The sequence below is a fragment of the Bos javanicus genome, chromosome 11 (assembly GCF_032452875.1).
Source record: "Bos javanicus breed banteng chromosome 11, ARS-OSU_banteng_1.0, whole genome shotgun sequence".
Taxonomy (NCBI): Eukaryota; Metazoa; Chordata; class Mammalia; order Artiodactyla; family Bovidae; genus Bos; species Bos javanicus.
Window position 1 is genome coordinate 96,952,536 of NC_083878.1, and position 20,875 is coordinate 96,973,410.

General features: G+C 48.9%; 1 protein-coding gene across 7 annotated transcripts in view; it reads left to right on the plus strand.

Annotated features, from left to right (window-relative positions):
* MVB12B (multivesicular body subunit 12B) overlaps window positions 1–20,875 on the plus strand; it is a 208,854-nt gene that overhangs the window by 97,702 nt on the left and 90,277 nt on the right. For all 7 annotated transcript variants that reach the window (XR_009739594.1, XR_009739595.1, XM_061433526.1 and 4 more), the window contains exon 7: window positions 13,522–13,616. Coding sequence is in view for 5 of the 7 variants with exons in the window: in XM_061433526.1 (XP_061289510.1) it covers window positions 13,522–13,616 (95 nt within the window). In the remaining 2 variants the exon portion in view is untranslated. The remainder of the gene's footprint in view (window positions 1–13,521; window positions 13,617–20,875) is intronic.

Genomic DNA, 20,875 nt, shown 5'->3' on the forward strand with positions numbered 1-20,875 from the left:
ATATCCTAGGGCCCAGGTCATTAAAATAGCTGACTCTCTATTTTATTAGAACCTAGTTACAAGAAAATGCAGCGTTTTCTCGCCTCCCTGGGTCTGCATGGATCTGAATGGTAACTCAGGATCTCGGTCTGGAAGCACAGGGGACCTGGTGCAGGGATTCTACCTGTGAAGTCTTCGAGGAGGCTGTGCATGCTGGCCAGGCCCTTCCAGCTGAAAATGATTCATTTTAATTACCTTCCTGGACGCTCCGTTACCTGAGCATATGGTCCTTAAGAAATCAGCTTCCCCAGACTGTCAGCGAGTGTGGGCAGTGGTCAGGGACCTTGGTTCTGACACCGCTGACCAGCCTTGGAGAGCGGACGCTCGAGAAGGTGCTTATTAAAATGCCAGCAGGTGCGGCCAAGGTCCCCCTTCCTGTGACTCCCTCACCCCGCTTGTGCCAGGTGTTCTATAAGAGCCTTTTTCTTCATTAAATGGCATTCATTAAGCACGTCCTTACACCTGGCACAGAAGCTGTGTGTCACAGATGACTTCTTCCCAGTGGTGTTTTGCAGGAATAAAGTGGAATTTCATTTAGCCGTTTGCCGTGTTTCTTTTCCCCTACCCACTTTAGCTCAATCCCTGGCTTTTGCATAATACATTCTTCCTCCATCCCTACCCCCGTGCTGTGACTGTCTTTTGCACGCATTGTCTCTGGTCCTTGTCCCCCAGCAGCCACGTTAGCACCGAGTGCCGTGCAGGACGATTCTGTAGACCGCAGCTCTTGCAGAATTCTCCTATTGTCTGCCGTCTTTGTTTTCTGATAAAAAGGAAAATAATTTCTCATTGAAAAAATTAACATAAAATATATGAAAAGCAAGGAGAATAAGTCTTTGCTCTGACCTCAGACAGTGATTTGTGTCATCTACACCATGGGCATAGTCCTGCCGTGAGCCCAGGGCCATCACTGCTCTGAGCAGGCACGTCCTTCCAGGTCATTTTCGTCCTGGGGCATGTGTATATCTGTTGCCTGTAGGAAGATGTCATTCTTGTAGTGGTTTTCGTATATGTCATTCTGCAATTTGGTTTTCGTTTTGTTCCCTTTTATTTCAACCTAACAGCCATGTCTTTGAGATCTGACCACGTTAACGTTAGTATAAAAACATCCAGCTCACTCCTCCTTGGTCTGTCCCGCTAGCATCGTATGAACACTTTCCCAGTTCCCTGCTCTTATAGACACCACCCCAAGGATCCACTTTCTGCCTCTTGCTGTAGCCAAGATCATTCTCCCACACAACCTGCGCCTGAGTTCCTCACTTAGCATCATGTCTTAAGAACCATCCCCCAGTTCCACCCAGAAAACCTGGAAACATCATTTTAAGTCTGTAGAGCATTCTGACATCTTATAATGTTATTTCCAGTTTTTAAGTAGAGCGTTGTGACTCAGAGCTGAATTTTGTAATTTGCTCCATCAGGGTTCAGATCCAAGCTGTGCCCCCTCAGGCCAGCTGCTGAACCTTTCTGAGACCTTCTGTCCGGTAGAAATGATCTCAGCGCCTGGTATAGGATTCAAGCAGGATCACATGATGCCTGTGCAGGGTAAGCCCTGCAAAAATGTCAGTGAACGTTATTTTACTGTTTCTATCTTAAGCAAGTCATCTCTCATGTTTCAGATTGTTTCCTCAGGCTAGGTTTCCAGAGGGAGGGAATAAACGTTGGTCTTTTTGTCCCATTACTTCTCCATTCTTAGGTCTTAATTTTGAATCACCTGGAGCATGTTTTAATGTATTTCTTTCAGGGAAAGGGGCATGATCTTCTTTGTTGTCATGTTCACATATAAAAGACAACCCGGGGTTCAGAACTGTTTCATCTGTTGCGCATTCTTTCCCTTCCTGACTCTGTGGCTTCCCAGCCTTCAGCATGTCGTGTAACAGGAAAGGTGTGAGGTCACCTCCAGTGTTTGCTGGGATTCATCATGGGTCTCTGTTTACTGCCCTTTCTGGAATACTGTGAACCCCATTGGCTTCTCTATCTAGGTATTTTTTTTTCTAAGATCAGGAAAATATTTTCAGCTTTGCTGAAATATACTAGATGCACAATAAAGTGTACATATTTAAAGTATAACTTGATGAGCTTTGACATAGGTAGGTATACACCCGTGACACCATCACCAAAATCAGGATCGTGACTATATCCACCACCCCCAAAAGTTTCTCTGTGCTCCTTAGTAATATATCCTCTCTCTTCGGCCAGCAACAGATCTTCTTTCTAACCCTAGAGGTTAGTTTGCATTTTCTAGAATTTTATACAAATGGAATCATACCATGTGGATTCTTTTTTGTCTATCTTATTTTGCTTAGCATCATCATCCTGAGATTATCCATCTTACAGGTATCACCAGTTCCTTTTTGATTGCTGAGTAGTATCCATCATATGGCTGGACCGCAACATGTTTATCCAGTCACTTGTTACTGGACATTGGGCTTGTTCTTAGTTCTTCACCTTTACATATAAAGCTGCCCAGTACCTGTGTATTGGAATCTTGGTAAAGACATATGCTTTTGCTTCTCTTGAGTGAAAATCTATCCATGTAATGGCTGTCTTGTACTAAGGGTATGTTGAAGTTTTTAAGAAATTGCAGACTGTTTTCTGAAGTGATAGTACTATTTTACATTCCTACTAACAGCGCATAAGAGTTCTAATTGCTCATTAGCTTTGTCTACAATTGATATTGTTGGTCTATTTAACTTTTGTCATTCTAAAAGACATGTAGTAATGTCTCATTGTGGTTTCAATCTGCATTTCCCTAATAACTCACTGGTAATGCTGAACATTTTTTCATGTACTGATTAACCATTTGTGTACTTTCTTTAGTGAAATGTCTGTTTAAATCATATGGTCTTTTTAGAACTGGCTTGTTAGTCTTCTCTTAGGCTGTAAGAGTTATGCATGTATCCTAGTTATAAGTCAGATGCGTGTTCACAAATATTTTCTTTAGATCTTTAGCTTGCCTTTCAATTTCTGTAATAGCGCCCTCTGAATAACAAGAGTTTTAAGTATTGGTGAAGTCCTGTATATCAACTGAAAATAGTTTGTGCTTTTTTGTGTCCTGTGTAAGAAGTCTTTGCCAAACCTAAGTTCACAACGATTTTCTCCTCTCTTTTCTTTGACAAGAGGCCACTCTACACCTGGCCAGTCGAGATGCATTTAAATAAAAAGTATCAAATCCTGGGCCTGGACTTAATAATTTATACCTTCCTCTTTTCTGGAATCTCTGTGAATCTCTTGGGTTATTTTATGTATGTGTGTGGTGTGAGGTAAGTGTCCAGGTTCTTTTTTGTTCTCTTTGCATGTGGCTATCCAATTGTTCTAGCACCATTTGCTGAAAAGGTTTGTTTCCCCACTGAATTGTCTTGGCACCTTTGTTGAAAATCAGTTGATCATGTATGTGTAGGTCTATTTTTGGACTCTCTATCTGTTCTATTGATCTTTATGTCTGTGTTAATGCCAATACCACACTGTCTTGATTACCATAGCTTTACACTAAGTCTTGAAGTTACATAGTCTTGAAATCGGGATTTATTTAGCTCTGAGTCTCTTTATTGATTTTTGCTTAGAATCTTGGAAGCCATGTTGGCTTCTATATTTTGTTGTTTGTGGGTTGGTTGGTTTTTAATCAGGCAAGCTTTCAGTATTTTTTTTTTTTTTTTTTTGGTTTTCACTTTTAATTGTTCTAATTTCTTTCTAATACCTGGAATGTTTAGGTTGGTCTTTGTTCTCCACATTTATCAAATTTTTCCTCATCATGATCATCTTTGTTTTCTTTCTTTGCATTCTGGAAACTCAAGAGGGGCAGGGGTTTATCCATGATGCTGCTGATTTAGTTTTGAGGGATTTTATTTCTGCATTATTGCTAATGCAGATAGCTTTTTCTACATCCTACAGGAAATTTTTTTCCCAGAAATAATGTTCTTTTCCTCTTGTGTGACACTTTTTTTACAGGCCCTCACAAGGAGATGTATTTGTAGACTGGGTATTGGCCAAAGGGCCGGCTGTGTGCATGCCTCCTCCCCTCATCTCTCCGGGGCACTCGTTATTTGAATGACTCATCTTCCGAATCTTCATTACCTTTCTCTATTCTCGTTAGCTTTTGCAGACCCTTGGTGACCGGAGGCTAGCTGGAGCTGTCACTGGCCCTACAAGTCATGTAGTACTGTTATATTTTTAAGACATGTATCATTTCACCCTCCTAGTTTGAATTTTTTTTCATTCTTTTAAGTATTGTCAGCTAACAATTCTTTATACCAGTGAAAGTGAGTAAGCAAATGATACTTCTCATTATGGAGGGGATTCTTGTTGTTCAGTCACTCAGTTGTGTCCAGCTCTTTGCTGCCCTATGGACTGCAGCACGCCAGGCTTCCCTGTCTCTCTGCAGCACCCAGAGTTTGCTCAAACCTATGTCCACTGGGGGAAATGCTGTTTAAAAATCTAGAGTAGCCTTGTCATTCTGACTCAGGAGGCTTATGTCTGGGGAACATTCTGACCCAGAGGTCGTACAACCAGACATCTGCCTCCGCCCCACTGGCCGGATGTTGAGTCTTCTGCAGAGTTATGGTTAACACATTATCCCCTATTAGTAGTTTTCAAACCTTTTGGTCTAGGACTTTTGTTTGTTTGTTTTGATGTGGACCATTTTTAAAGCTTATTGAATTTGTTACAATATTGCTTCTGTTGCTTATGTTCTGGGTTGTTTTGGTTTTTTTTTTGGCCTTGAGGCATGTGGAATCTTGGCTCCCTGATGAGGGATCAAACCTGCACCCCCTGCCTTGGAAGGTGAAGTCTTAACCATTGGACTGCCCAAGAAGTCCCAAGGTCTTACAAACTGAGGATTCCCTCTTGCTGGGGAAAAACAAATTGAGAATTAAGACTAACTTTTGTTTGTGTAGGTTATATATATCTATATTTATTGTTGTCATTATTTAGTTGCTATGTCATGTCCGACTCTCTTGCCACCCCGTGCATTGTAGCCCACCAGGCTCCTCTGTCCATGGGATTTTCCTTCTCCAGGGGATCTTCCCAACCCAGGGGTTGAACCTGCATCCCCTGCATTGCAGGCAGAGTCTTTACCACTGAGTCACCAGAGAAGCCTTGTCTATATTTACCTTATAAAAATTAAAATTCAGAAAAATGTAAAACATGAGACTACCTATGCAAACACCAGAGTGATGACAGCCTCACGAGTCACACAGCTTCTGGAAATTTTTTCTGCCTACTTGTGAGGATGGAGAAGGAAATGGCAACCCACTCCGGTATTCTTGCCTGGAAAATCCCATGGATGGAGAAGCCTGGTAGGCTACAGTCCATGGGGTTGCAAAGAGTTGGACACGACTGAGCGACTTCACTTTCACTTTTTGAGGATAAGCAGGGAAAAGATGTCATATTATTATGAAAGTAGCAGTGACCCAGTGGACTCCCTGAGTCTGAGGAGCCCCCGGAGGTCCCCAGAGCACACTCGGAAAACTGCTGCCAGAAGGTAGTCTTAGTTTAAAATACAGCAGAAAACAATGGCAATTGTGATTTTAACACCACAGATTGCATTGGTTGCAAGGGTGCGTGTAGGGGGTGGGACATAAAAGTAGCATCCATCTCTAACCACGAGGCTGCCTCTGCCGTTCCAGCAGCCACTGGCCCCTCGGCGCTGCCCTCTGATGGTCTGAGAGGAGAGCGGGCATCGTGGCTGCCTGGGCAGGGCCATCTTCATTACATGTGGCCACTGGGTTCGGAAGATTAATAGCAACATTTTAAAAATTCACACAGACCTGGAATCAGCACGAGAAAATACAGATTTAAATTAACAAGGAAAAAGCAGAATCCCATCAAAGGAAATAAATCGTACTGGCAACTATTGTCACATAATAAAATGTATTCTATAACTGAAGGGCTTTTATATGGAGCTGTCTGCGGCTTAGTGGCCATGTTAATTGAATAAGGTGCCAAAGACTGACTTGGGGGAGAAAAATGAAATTTCCCTCAGCCTCTATTTATCAGGAGCTGTTGTCGGCAGCACGTGTGATGCTGACCTATTTGTTACAGAACAGCCAGGGCCCCTGCAGACAGACATGATGGCTCTCGGGGTGTACCTGGTCTCCTCTGGGCTGTCCTGGAGGCAGGGGCCAGGGTGGGGAGCTTGGTAAAGCTCCCCCAGGATTCAAGGGCTGTTCTAGTTGGAATTCTCCAGTGACCGAACAGATTTTGGGATCATGATCCATCATTTGAGTCAAGAGGCAGAAATTGTTGTCCTCTAATGGTCAGTGCCCTGTGCCAGTGGTCCAGAACCTACTGGGGATGATAGCCGAGGGTCTTCATCTCTAGGTGACCCCCAAGATAGAGCCAGTTTCATGAGTTCTTGGGTTTGCTTCTCCTTGGTCTGCTGGTAATCTTTATGAACACACTTAAAATCTAAAGCATACTCTTCTAGATCAATAGAGAGTGGTCTGGAGGGATCACAAAGTGATCAATAGCTTGGGGTCCATTGAAATGACTCCAGTGAAACTGCTGTCTGTGGGGGCCCCAGCCAGCATCGTGTTCACAGACTTCTCAGCTTTGTTTGATGCCATCGAGTACCAACTCTTGTAACTCCCCTAGGCTTAGGTACTTCGGAACACCTGAGCATTTAGTGCCATGATCTACTGAAGTGCCTGGCTCTTTCTTTCCTCCTCCAGTAACCCCCAGTGTCATGAGTCAGGCATTCCTTCAATCTCATTAGACAATCAGGTTATGGGAAATAAGCCACAGAGTGTTGGGTTAACTGATTACAATTCCAAGTGTAAAAATAAGGATTTTATATATTTTTTCTCAGTAGATGGCTATGGTAATGGGCATGGGCCCAGGCTATTAGTCTTCTAAAATATTTCAAGTGACTAAAACATTTTATCAAATGGCTGTACAATAATTTTTTAAGTAGTCCCCTATTTGATCTCTAATTTGACTCAAGATTTTTGGCTTTGTAGGCAGTGCCATGATGAATGTAATTCTTGTTTGCATAAAAATATTCATGAATCAGAAATAGTCACATTTTCCAAACTATTACCCAGCCCAGCCCCAGGGATGAAAAGACAGTGGGAAGCCCTCCCCAGTGATCTCTAATTGCAGGTCAGAGTCAGAGTCATTCATTTATTCAGCAGCATTGGGTGATCTTGTAGGGTTCTCCCTAATGTTTTCTTAAATGCCCGCTGTGTGCCGGCCACAGTTGTAGACACTGTGGATGTGGTAGAAAGCGCCACGTAGATCATATTCTGGTGGCGTGTAAACAGATCGACAGTCTTACAGAGCTGGAAGGGCTCTGTAGAATGGGGAAGTGATGGGAGAGCCACAGGGGAGGCGGGGTGCCTCCCACAGGAGGAAACAGCAAGTGCAAAGCCCCAAAGCAGGAATGAGAGTGGGGAGGGGAGGACCAAAGGCAGCGGGTGAGGCTGCAGGGTGTGAGTGCTGGGACCACCACCAAGACCAGAGCAGAGAGGAGGGATGGGCCAGAACCGGAGAACTGGCAGCGCCTGGCAACCATGGGCGGAGCGGGGCTCAGATTTCCTTCTAGTACAGAGGGAAGGTACAGATGCGCTGTTATAGTCCTGTGCTGAGGCCCTCGTGCAACTGTTAGTCACTCAGTCATGTCTGACGCTTTGCAACCCCATGGACTGTAGCCCCTCAGGCTCCTCTATCCATGGGATTCTCCAGGCAAGAATACTGGAGTGGGTAGCCATGCCCTTCTCCAGGGGATCTTCCCATCCAGGGATCGAACCCAGGTCTCCCGTATTGCAGGCAGATTCTTTACCCTCTGAGCCACCAGGGGAGACCCAAGGCCCTCATAAGTGGGACTTAATGCCAGGGAATCAGGAAGGGGAAGAAATCAAGATAGGAGTTGTGCTCCCATGCGCTCAGTGCATCCTGGTTCTATACTGTTGGCTCTGCCTGCATCTGTGTGCTGGGAGGCAGCCTGCCCATGATGAAGGGCACCCAGCTCCTGCTGCTGGCACTGGGATTTGAACCTGTGTCGGCTGAACACTGGGGTTGGTAGCCTTCACCACCGCACCTGCTCTGCCTTCCCAGGTAGATGGTTGGGCCATTGGTTGTCCACGTCTGTATGTAGCTCTTCCCTTGTTACCAAGTTAGATTGACTGTGACCAGTCGTCAGGGTCACTGAGCTAGCAAGTGGCAGAGAGGTTGGGTCCCCGGCACCATCGCTTTCCCAGGTGGACCCCAGTTTCCTGGTTGAGTGATCTCCGCCTGTGTATGGATGGTGAAGATGGTCCATCAGAGTGACTTCTGAGATGCTGATGGTGACCCCCAGGGGACTCGTGGACCCACCTTTGCATGAATTCTGGCTCACTCTCTGTCAGCTTTGCCTTGGAAGACCTACAAGTGATTGTTCCTACCTAAAAAGCTTGCTGAGAGGATCAGGCAGGTGATGTCCATGGAGGAACCCAGCCCAGTGCCTGGCAGATGGGCTCCCACCAGACGCTGAGGAATTAAGACTCTCGTTGCGCTCCGAGGTTCAGCTGACCACTGGGCCAGTCCTGCCCATCCTCACTTCCAGGCTGATCTGACACCGAGCCCCTGGGTCACTCCTCCTTCGTTGGATTTAAACCACGGGTGCCCTGTCCCCTCAGCCCGAACTGTCCACTCTCTTTAACAGGAGACCTTGATGTACCTTTGTGGCCTCCTGTCCCCATGCCCCTTCCTCCCTGCGTCCAGTAACCAGAGAAGTGATGATGCCAAAGCAGCTGTTTGTTATGTGGGGTCTCCTCCCTTCAGCCCTCTCTGGCCAGGGGTCTTCTTGCTGCTCAGATTGCTGCCCTAAAACCCCCTCCCCACCTGGTGGCTATCAGCCACCAGAGCTGAAGCTTTTGGTGACTTGACTTCAGTTGGATGGATTCCTGTTGAGCAATTAGCCTCTGAAAGAGTCAGGCCTGTAACTTGAATTCTCTTGGAATTTCCCACTTACCCGCACCAGCCCCACATTGTCTGCCCGTTGTATAGTGCTCAGAGCCTTTTCTTTCTTTTTTCCCTTGTGAATTCCTGGTCACTGCCACCACTGACTTCTTACACCGACCTGTTTTCCTCTTGAGTGTCAGGGAGTGGGGTGTGTGGTGTCATGGGTCTCCTAGAGACCTCTGAGTCTAACTGACCAAGCCCACAGGCACAAATGCAATAGTAGAGGCAACAGCAGTTCGTGTCCGAAAAGACCCAGGGGTTTCAGTGGAGTCTGTTCAGCACTCTTAATTGTTCAGTGATCGTCTGCCCTGGGGAAGAACCTGTCCTAGAAAATGGGGTACCACCTTGATGAGAGTTGGCCTTTTCCTTGACGTGTCTTGAGACAACCAGAGTGAGAGAGGACATCCAGGCACCCAGTCCCCCCCGGGACAAGCCCAGGAAGGGTTTTTACCAAACGAGGATGCTCAGAGTCTTAAAGGACCAACAGGAGATTGGAGAGGAAGTAAGGAGGAAGTGGAGACCGCAGGAGGAGGGAGCAGGGTAGACGAAGGATCAGGCCGAGGCAGACCCAGAGAATCACAACTTTCTCGCTTTCTGGTGGAGACAGGAGTGACAGGAGTGTCTGGAGAGGTGGCTGGTGTGTGAGGACGGCTCAAACCAGGGCACAGGTGCCGGTTAGGCTGCCCAGGGAAAGTGCGTGGAGTGAGAAAAGAGCTAAACCAAACCCTTGCCAACAGCAGGCCCCACAAAGTGGAAGAGGAGCCAGGAAGGGCCATCTGCGAGGGGGAAAGAGAACCAGGTCCCAGGGTGCGGGCAGAGGGAAGGGGGTTGCAGTCTGCAGGATGGGGTCAGCCAGGCAAAATCTGATGCCCTCGAAAGGCAGGCAGGCTTGGACGGAGAAGTCCTTGTGGATGGGGCAGCTGTAGAGCCAGGCAGCTTGATTCTCTGATCTACACTTCTTAAGTTCTGTGGGCCATAGAATCCCCCTGAAACTGTCTGTTTAGAGGATCACAGCAGGAGATTTGGGTGGGAAGCATTGAGTCTGCACATAGTAGGTGCTGCATAACTGCTTGCAGTTCCATGAAAACCCTCATAAAAATTGGCTGCTCTCTTCCCATCTACAGTACATCTCAATTTTTCCCCCTCACTTTCCCATAGGGAGGTAATCTTCTAAAGTTATTAATTGGAGCTTATCCCTTCTCAGCTTAAAACTCTTCAGGGTAAAGTCAGAACTTGTGCAGGGCCCTGCATGCAGTGACCCCAAAGCACTCTCTTCAGCCGGCTTCAGGCCCTAGCCACCCCCACCTCCTTCCAAGCCCCTCTCCTCCGCCAGACCTCCTGCTGCTTAGGAGTTACCCCAGAGCCCCTCCTTGCCCCCCATCCCCAGCTCCCAGGGGGAACAGCACTTCCTGGGGGAGCGTGGAGAGTCTTCCCACTCGCCCCGCGTCAGCCATGGCTCCTGTAACCTGGTGGCATGTCCCTGACCCCTGCTACAGGGTTCGGTTCAGTTCAGTTACGTCTGACTCTTTGTGACCCCCTGGACTGCAGCACACCAGGCCTCCATGTCCATCACCACCTCCCAGAGTTTACGCAAACTCCACCGACTCCATTGAGTCGGTGATGCCATCCAACCATCTCATCCTCTGTCGTCCCCTTCTCCTCCTGCCTTCAATCTTTCCCAGCATTGTGGTCTTTTCAAATGAGTCAGCTCTTCACATCAGGTGGCTGAAGCATTGGAGTTTCAGCTTCAACATCACCCCTCCCAATGAGTATTCAGGACTGATTTCCTTTAGGATGAACTGGTTGGATCTCCTTGCAATCCAAGGGAGTCTCAAGAGTCTTCTCCAACACCACAGTTCAGAAGCATCAATTCTTTGGCGCTCAGCTTTCTTTATAGTCCAACTCTCACATCCATACATGACTACTGAAAAACCATAGCCTTGACTAGACAGACCTTTGTTGGCAAAGTAATGTCTCTGCTTTTTAATATGCTGTCTAGGTTGGTCATAACTTTCATTCCAAGGAGTAAGCGTCTTTTCATTTCATGGCTGCAGTCACCATCTGCAGTAGGGGAGCTCTGCAAAAGCAGGACCCTGCCTGTCCTGCCACCCTGAGTCCCCCCTCCCCAGGTCTGGGTTGACTGGACCAGGGCTCCCTTGGCCATCTCTGATGGCCATCTAGCTGGTCTGGCTCTGTCTTCTCAGCCAAGGAAGAGACCCCCCTGTGCTGTCACCCGGGTTGGCCTGTCATCTGAGGTTCCACCAACACCCTGCCTCCTCTGCAAGGGCCCTGGAGCGCTACCACACCATGCCAGCGGTGTGGTGCGTCCTTAGTTAGGTGTGGCGTACCTTCTTAGGGCTTTCAGGGCTCAGTGGTCTCAGGGCATGGCAGTGCTGAAGCTCAGTTCTTCCCCAGCTCCTGGAAAAGCCTCGGGGCACAGTGGGTGCAGCGCCAGCACGTGGGGCACACCAGCTGCACGAGTGTGTGGCCAGTGCATGGCACAGGCCCCCGTTCTGGAGGGCCCCATACTGGGTTCAAGGCTCTGCTGTCGCCCTCTTGAAATGCTTAAGGATATTCGACACAGGTGCCCACGTTTTCACTCTACACCAGGCTGGGTTCCTGCCTTGCAGGGCCGGTATGCAGAGCCAGAAGAGAACCCAGGGATCTGCTGACCCCGAGGCCCCCGCTCAGGGCCAGCCGACCTTCTCTACAGGGCCGCCTGTCATTGTTTTAGCTCTGCTCAACCACAACCACAGTCAGTAATTTATTCTTCTGTTTGCTCAGCTCCACTGACTGAGTGCTGCGGTCGGAGGCATTGATCACCTGCTTCCACCCTCTGAAGCTCTCCTCCCCCTGCCAGGGTTCCCAAACCAGCCCATCCTCAGAGTCACTGCTCGCCTGGTTCCAGGGATTTCTAGGGTGCACCCCCCCAGGCCTCTGAACAGACTCCCCAGGTCGGGGAGCTGAGTCTGTGTTGTTAGCGAGCTCCCAGGTGCCTAGAGCACTGCCTCTGCACTCTGACGAGCAGAACAGAGTTCAAGAACCTTCATCCAAGCGGATAGATCCCAAAGCCTATAGTGTGGCTTCTGGCATCCTTTCCTGTCTGGCTGTGGCTTTGTTTCCCACTCTAGCCCTGCAGCAGAGTGGCTCCCTGACTGCCCGTACGTAGGTCCTGTCCCCTCCTGTAACCCACATCCAGCTCGGAGGGGCTGCCACTGTAAGCCCTGCACCCCCGCCTTCATGCTGAGTGCACAGATTTTATCCTCCTTGGAGCACATCTCCTGGTGCACCCCAGTTTGTTCCAGCCCTTCTGTCCCCTGTAGCCTAGAGCTCCTTGTGGAAAGAGCTCGCCTCGGTGTCACCCTTTCATCAGGAAGGAGCCAGCAGTGCAAGTTCACAGCACATGCATCCCAGCGCCCTGTGGATACTCCTCTCACGTGAAGTGTCACCGGTCCCCCCGTGCCCAGCAAGGCCCCGCCGCCTGCTTGAGCGGCCGGCCGGATGGCACCGGTGTTCACCTTCAGGGCTCACCCCACAGCTCAGCCACCTCACTTAGAGCCCTCGGCTTTCATCTTGGCCCTGGGAGGGCCTCTGCTTCTCCTGGCCCCGTGAGAACAGGCCCCACCTCCCTCCCAGAGCCGTTCTAGAAGACGACGTGTTTGTTGTATGAAAAGGGCAGCGTGCAGAACGTCAGCTTCCTTTACGTGATCGGTACCCTCCATCCCAGCCTCTCCCATTTTGGGAATGACTGTGTGACTGGAGCTCAGGCTGCTGAGCGACTTCAAACCAGCCCCAGTCGTACCACGAAGGGGTGACTGTGCCCCCCAGACCTGTTGGGTTTTAAATGTCTTTCCTATTATCATCATCTTTTCTTCTCAGCATTCACTAAAAGGCAGCTGATAACCACACCAAATGGATTATATGCTTTGAACAAGGATGCACTTACGCTCTGGGCGTTGAGCCTTAATGGCCAACACCTGTGCCATAAAAGACACACTGGGTCAATGGAAGGTGCTTTCTGAGCATCTACTGTGTGCTGCCACCTGAGGCGGACGTGTGCTGCTCACAGAATTCAGGGGAACATGCCATTCTGATTCTCAGTGGGCCTCGTTTCCTGGGCTCACCTGGTAATAACCCCTAACATCTTCCTTCACCAAGTGCTTCCTGGGACAGGCGTGGAAGCCACTGGGTGGGTAATGGGACCAAGATGACGGGACAAACCGAGGCTTGTGTTCGGAGCTGAGCATCCTGGTCCCCTTGGTGTGCTTTGCCCAGTAAGCAGAGATCAGGGTTAAGTCACCCACCTCCTCCAGGCACCTGGGACATCATGTAAGGCTTGGGAAACCCTTTCTTCCTCTTGGATGTCCTTCTGTGTATAGAAAAGGTAGCTGCTGATGTCCAGAAACTTCTCAATTCCTTGGGGAACTCGAGCTGCTTGGGTAGATGGAGGCCTGCTGCGCTGTGGGCTTATGGCGGCACCTGCGCTTTCTGAGCCTTGGGGACTGCTCCATGCTCCCTGTAACCTCCTTTTCTCTCCTCTGTCTTCCTCAGGCACATCTCTCTCACGCTCCCCGCTACCTTCCGAGGCAGGAACAGCACTCGGGCTGACTATGAATACCAGCACTCCAATCTCTATGCCATCTCAGGTAGGTGGGCCACCGCCAAGGGCCAGCGAGCATGCCTGTGTCCCGGGCACCACCTCCCTCTGCGCGTCTCACTTCTAACGGCACCTGTGCGTCTCGTTGCTCTTTCTTCCCCTACAAGGGGCCTGCTCCCCACAGGGTCCAGGCCTCCCCTTTCCTCCGTGTCACCGCAGCACTTAGTGAAGGGCCAGAACCTCAGCATGTTTTGAAACTAATGATGAAAAACAGCGTGTGGGTTTCACAAGCTTGAAGGGAGGTTTCGGAGAATAGTGACCACATTGTTCACCTGCCAGGTCCAAGCCGAGTTCCCCGCAGGGACCGGGGACTGCGCAGATCCGAGGCCCGGTGCCGCCTGCCCTCCTGTCCACATCTGTCCTCGCCTCTTGTTTCTCAAGACCGGGTTTGCGACCAGAGGGTACACAGGGGGCCTCCCTCCCGCTCCCCCCAACCCCCATCATCTGAGTCTGTGATTTCTGAACTTGGCCTTGAAATGGATAGTGTTACCTTGGCAGGAACTTCATCACAGTTTTCTTTTTCACCTTACCCAGAGAGGGAAAAACTTACAAAGCCTTATTACGGAATTGAGAGTCATTAGGTGGCGGGCAGTGCAGGGGAGTTGCTAAGAGTTGAGGAAACCCACGAACTTGACTCCGATTATACAGGGGCCTCCAGTCGGAGGCCTTGGTGTATCAAGGGGAAATGGCACATCGGTGCCACTTACCAGCACGCACCCCTAATGGTGAGTGACGTTTTGAACACGGGAACATGGCATTCATTCATGTACCATAATGAACCGGTTATTTGAAAGGTAATCTTTTTTTCTAAAAATTGCAACTTCAGGGTACTAAACAGATGAAATAGAACAATGGTATAATTCGTGTCAGTATTCGTTTTTCTTTGTTATGATCGCTCCCTAATAGGTTTGGAAGGATAAGCAAAGGCCAGTTGTTCCATTTCTGGGTGGCACTCCTGCCGGGAAAGGGGAGCGACAGGGAGGTCCCCACAGCCCTCGTCCTAGCCCCATGCCAGGAGCCGAGTCCCCAAGGGGAGCGGGCGCATGTTGTCTGAGAGCAGCGTCTCCAGGGAGAATTTCTTCTGTGCTCTGGCTATTTCAGCAGAGTCGACAAGGAGCATAACAAATGTGGAAAGATGACCTATTTTGTAGAAAAGCTGGATATTTCCCCAGATGCTTAGTGGCAGAGTGGTGCAAAACAGGCCTGTGAAATCCAGCGGGGTGAAATCCCGCTCTGAATGCACATACAGGCAGCTCAACCAAAGCAGATGCCTTTTTCCCCCCTCCAGCTTGCAAATCTTTTTCCAGCCACAGGGTCCAGCTGCCCCCACCTCACCTGGGTTCTCTGATGGCTTTCCCAGCTGTTGACATTTCTGCAGAGAAGGGCCCACGAAGTGAAATCTCCTCTGGTTTGGCAGGAATGTTCCTGTCTGCCCCGGACCACTGCTTCCTCGCCCCGCAGCTTTGATGAGGTGTTGTCTGGGTTCATTTCAGCTGTTAGTTTAGCAGTACCGAGGTAACAGCCTCAAGACACAGGGGAAGCCATTCAGGAACTTCCTGTTACATTTATGTAAGTGGCAGTCAATTGGATTTTATCTTCCAAACAGAGGTAGTTGAGGCCGCAGCCCATAACAGCAGGCAGCTCAGGCCTCCTCGGCGGCTGCAGGCCCCAAATTGCTCTGCCAGGGTCCAGGACTGCTTCATTGTGAGGCTGCCAGGCGTGCCCTGCAGGGCCCGCTGGCTCCGTAAGGCCTGCAAGCTCAGCACTGGGCAACCATGGTGCAGCTGGGAAGCCTGCCCGCCCACCAGCAGCCTGCCTGCAAGCCGATCTGGCTAGAGGGAAGCAGAGACACCCTCCCCGCCGTCCCGCCCGTTCCAACGGTGCTTGGCACCGAATGGCACGTCTCAGTTTGGTGTTGCGAAGTTAAGGTTTCAAAGGTTTATTCCAGAAACAGTCAAGGCAGCGGGTGCCGCAGGCCCAGCCTGGGCCCCGTGCCTGCTGCCATAATGGCTGGTGCTCTGCTGGTAATGGATTGAGCCACCACACTGTTCTCCTTCTAAACCAGCCCTGCACACATTCACTGCAGACCTCAGGCCCTGAGCCTTTGGTACAAACTCCTGGTCTGCTCTGGTTCATTCCTGAAAACACTTGATTACCGCTCCCTTCATTTGCAGTCCCTTCCTAAGATAAGTAGATTTCCAAACAAGGTAATCAGAAATTTGAAAAGCAGCCCACATTTCATTTGTACATATGGTTATTAAAGTGATATTTACTTTTGCATATTTTCCCAAGGGCGTACCTGTTAGGATCTCCCCTCTGTACTCTCACTGAGACAGTTCATCTGTGTCCTGCCTGCAAAGGGAGTGACACTGCTGGGGAATCTGGTACGGACCACGTGTAGCTCTGTCCCCAGCACACAGAGGTGCTCCTGAAACAGTTGTGGGAGGAAGGGAGGGAGGAAGAAAAGCTTTTAGCCCATGTCTACCTTGCCCAGGAATACCCTTTATGACATCTCAGGGAGGCGATCATTCTAAATGCTATTTGAGCCCTCCAGCAGCTGGGGCCACCACCTCCGAGCAGCCCAGCCCATCTCCGCAAGGTCCTCTGTGTTGTTCAGCTGTGCTGTCTCGCTGTGCATTCATATCCGCCCAGCCATTTGGGATACCACGCATCCCATCAGTGATGCGTGCCAACTATTCTCCACCATCCAGCCTGTGGGTAGCTCTCTCCTGCCCACAGAATTGGGGTGAGGAACTTCTAAGCCTCTGTGCCAAAATCCTGAGATGCTTACTCCCTTCTCTGCCAGCTATTACCCTCATCAGAATGGCCATGAAGCACAACTTTGATCCTCACACTTCCTCTTCCAGGAATTTCCTCTGGAAAATGCTTACAGATGTGCAAAAAAAAGACTTATCCGCAAGGGCGAGCACTGCTGCTTTTTAAATGTAATAACTCAAAAAAAGAGGTGTGGGGGGTGGATATCCTAAATGTCTAAAACAAAGGCAAGTCGGTTAAATTATGAAACCTCCATACAGTGGCCTTAACTTCTCAAGCATCAAACAGATTTTTTATTTAGATAAAAAGGTGTGCATGAATAGTGCTAAGTGACAACTGGAGTGTGCAGTGTGATATCATTTTAAAGGATATATCCACAGACCTGGAAACGTACACACACAAGACATTCACAGTGGTTTTCACTGGGTTTTCCAGCTCTTCTTTTTGTTTCTTTGCAGTGTCTCACTTTTCTATGATAGCACGTGTTATTCCCATAATAAAAAATACCGGCTTGGGGTTAATTCAGCACATTCTTGGGAAGCTTCCCAAGTGGCCACCGTCTTTTCTGAGGGCTCACAAGCCTCCGTCTGAGTGCTTCACAAGGACTTCCCCGTGGCTCAGATGGTAAAGAATCTGCCTGCAATTCAGGAGAGCCTGGGTTCGATCCTTGGGTCAGGAAGATCCTGTGGAGAAGAGAATGGTGATGCACTCCAGTTTTCTTGCCTGGAGAATCCCGTGCACAGAGGAGCCTGGTGGGCTACAGTCCATGGGGTCGCAGAGTCGGACACGACTGAGCAACTAACACTCTCACAGACTCATACTGTGCTTTCGAATTCTAATGGAAATCACTTCCAGACCACAGATCAATAGCCTCTTCTTGTCCCTTTTTGTGGACATGATTGTCCTCTGTTGTCCCGTCCCCTGGACCCTCCTGTCCACTGATGTTCCTCCGAGATCACTGACCATCCTCTGCGTCTGCTGGCCCTCCAGTCCCCAGCTGAGCCCGAAAGCACCTGGACGCACCTGCTGCCACCTCACCTTTCTTGCCCCTCAAATCCCCCATCTCCATGGTATTCACTCTCTAAGGTTTGAGGGTGGTTTTCCTTGAAAGAGGAGATGAAGTAAAACGGTGGGTGCCTGGTGTGGCCCACTCTGTAACCCACATATATTAGGGTCGGCAAACCACTTTTTAAACTGGTCTCACTTGTGATCCGTGGCAGCTGGCAGGCGCATGCTTTCCCGGTCGTGTTCTCACTGCTGTGTCTCCCTTGGTTAGATGCCCTTAAGGTGTTGTCCCCCGGGGGGACTCTTCAAGGCCGTGTTGATTTCTCTAGATTCTGTCCCAGAGCCCCAGCTCCTAAGTTTCCTTGTCAGAACTTCTAGTGACTGTTAGTTTTCTTTTAAAGAATGTCTTCTTGCTCCTCAAAGTCTTCTATTTTGGTCCCAGGTGGTGGTGTCCTCCCTTTTTTTTTTTTTTCTTATCATTTTTTTTTTTTTTTGATGCTTAGATGTCTGAGCACTTATTCATTTCTCTTCCACTTATTCCAGAAAGATTTAAGGTAGCTCTGAAAACACATGTAGCGAAGTGAAAATGGAAGGGGCAGAGCAGGAGTGGATGAAAATACAGGATAGCAGAGGAGGGTGCAGCCTTGGGTGGGGTTTTGCATGAAGGGGAGATTCCAGGTTTGGTCCAGAGTCAAATCTTTTTATAGGCAACATAGAGACAAGCCAGTTGATCGGGAAGAATGTAACTATTCCTTTTATGAATTCTTCCGCATAGAGAGGGCCCTGTAAGGTGCTGGAAACAACAGAAGAGCCGCTTTTCAGTGAGCTTGATAACGATAGAGTGTGACCTACTCATGTTGGAAACCCTAAATGTTTGGAAGTTGAATGCAGTGATTTTTTTTTTACTGCGCTGAGTCGTCATTGCTGCACACGGGCTTTCTCTAGCTGAGTGGGGGCTGCTCTAGTTGCCGTGCACACGCTTCTCATTGCAGTGGCTTCTCTTGTTGCGGAGGAGGGGCTCTAGGGCACACAGGCTTCAGTCACTGTGGCGCAAGTGCCCAGGGGCTCCGAGGCACGTGGGATCGTCCCCGACCAGGGGTCGAACCGGTGTCCCCTGCATTGGCAGGTGAGTTCTTAACCACTGGACCACCAGGGAAGCCCGAGTGAGATGTTTCTTAAGAAATGTCCTTGTGCTGGGCATCAGACCAGGGGCTGGAGACCTGGGGGGACGTCAGGAAAGAGGAGCTCCCTGATGTCCTGTCCACCTTGAGGGTTTCCTGTGCCGAGGGTCCCTATAACGAGTAGCGCAATTCAGAGACCCCAGAATTGCTTTTTCCAACCTAGGAACCTCCCATCAGTCTCATGGCAGGTTTTACTTCATGAACAGGGAAGCGACACGGTAACGTTCTTTTGTTTTTGTGGTGGTTATAAACGGATTCATAGCTCCACGTGAAGAATTTTTTCCCAAAGAACTTATTTTTCTTGCTTTTGAATAAATCAACATAGTTGTGTAAAATAGTAAAATAAAGCAGGTGCACATTAAAACCAGCACGTAATAAAGCCAAAACTCTCAAACAGCCCAGTTTGAGGGTGAGCCACACGCAGACGTGCATGGAGGCCACACGGTGCGGGGAGCACCTTTTAGTGCCTGATGTCTTCATCTGTCCTTCAGTACCAGGCTGACCACTTAATGTATTTTCCACGTCGTCACTTTTGAGAGTGAAAGGGGTGTGGAGCTGCCCCAGACAGAGCCAGGGAACCCAGAGCCGACCTGGCCAACTGGGGGTGCAGTCACCCTGTCTTGAGCTCTTCTGGGTTTTTCAGGTTTTGGGGGTTTTTTTCCCCTTTTTGGTTTTCTTTTTGATTGTGGAAAAGCCAGCTTATTGCCCTCCACAGCTGTTCCCTCTTAAAAACCAGTCCGTTTTCAAGATGTTTGACATCAGGAAGCATGTGAGCATGGACAAGCCCGAGTCCATCAGCAGGCAGTGTAGCCATGACCCTCATTCAGAGAGAAGGGGGATTTTCTCTGAAACACAGAACCCCGTACCAGCTGTGTGACTCTGACATCAGACCAGGAAAGCGCAAAGCAATTAAAAATAATTAATGATTTCTGAATATCAGCCTTCTCCATGCAGTTTTAATCTAGTCCTCATTTAAATTGGAAGATGGACATTTAATTATCAGTATTATGAAATTCATGATTTATATATTTCATCCAACTGGATAAAATTTCTGCCACCGGCTCTTCATCTTATTATGAAAAGAAAACGAATCTGTGTGTTTTACAATGTGATCCTTTAGAAACTTGTCTATAGCGTACCAAACAATTACGAATGTATTTTCCTTTCATTTTTAGTGATTGCGTTATTTCTGTCTTTCAATTAGGAGAAGAAAATCTCTCCAGGAAAGTCAGAAACAAACTTGATACTTTAATGACCATAAAGCAATGCCAGGTGGGAAAACGACCAAAAGACTAAAACAATCGGGCATGTGAGAAATGAGAAATGCCCTTCTTTTTTGTGTGAGGTGTTCTGACTGACAGCCGTCCACGTGCCCCGTTTATGCTGCAGAGTTTGCGTGTGTTTTGTGTGGGTGTCACATGTGTGGGTGAGTGCCAGCCTGCGGGTGGGTTCACAACCTCAAAGCTGGGGAAGGGCTGCTAGCTTCCAGCGGGAGCCCCAGAGTAAACGTTAGTCAGCCTCTGCATTCACAGTTACCTCTGTGGCCTGTGAATTAATGGACATGTTCTTGCGGCTTCTGTGGCCTTGAACTTCAGACCTCCCCCCACCCCCCAGCCCACCTCTTTTCATGTATCCTCCACTGAGGATTTCAGACTCACCTAGGACTGCTCAGAGTGGTGGGGGGTGAGCTGGAGGGAGGAGAGGCAGGGAACCAAGGGAGGAACGTGGGTTTGACGGGTGCCAGATGATAGCATATGGGGAAGATTCCTCAGTGGAGTGAAAAAATATATATATTTATAATAATGGTGCTCGAATCAAGAAGGAAATAAGTCATTTTAAAGGCATATAAATTTTTATCATCCCCTCTAACATGGCGTCCCTTGTCTATCCATCTCTTCCTGCCCTGACAACAAAACCGAGCACAAAGGAAACGAGGAGAAGAGCAGGCAGAACCGAGCGGGCGCGGGTGGGGACTTGCTCGAGTAGTAGATCTGTACATCCTGATGCAAAGGTGCGGGTGACAGGTGGCCAGGTTTGCTCTGTACACAACCATGTGTGTGCTGTCAGGCGCTCACACGCCGCCTTGTTGCGATTGATGAATTGCCTGCTTTCTTGATTAAACCTTCCGTCACTTAAGAAACAAAAAGCCTGTGTTTAGATGGCAGAGTGGGACACGTCAAAAAAATCTGTCTCCTTTACCTTTGTGCAGATGTTGGGCACAGACTGTAACATGTATTATTAAAATGAATGTGGCATTTACTGTGCATTATTCCTTTCCTGGGAGAAA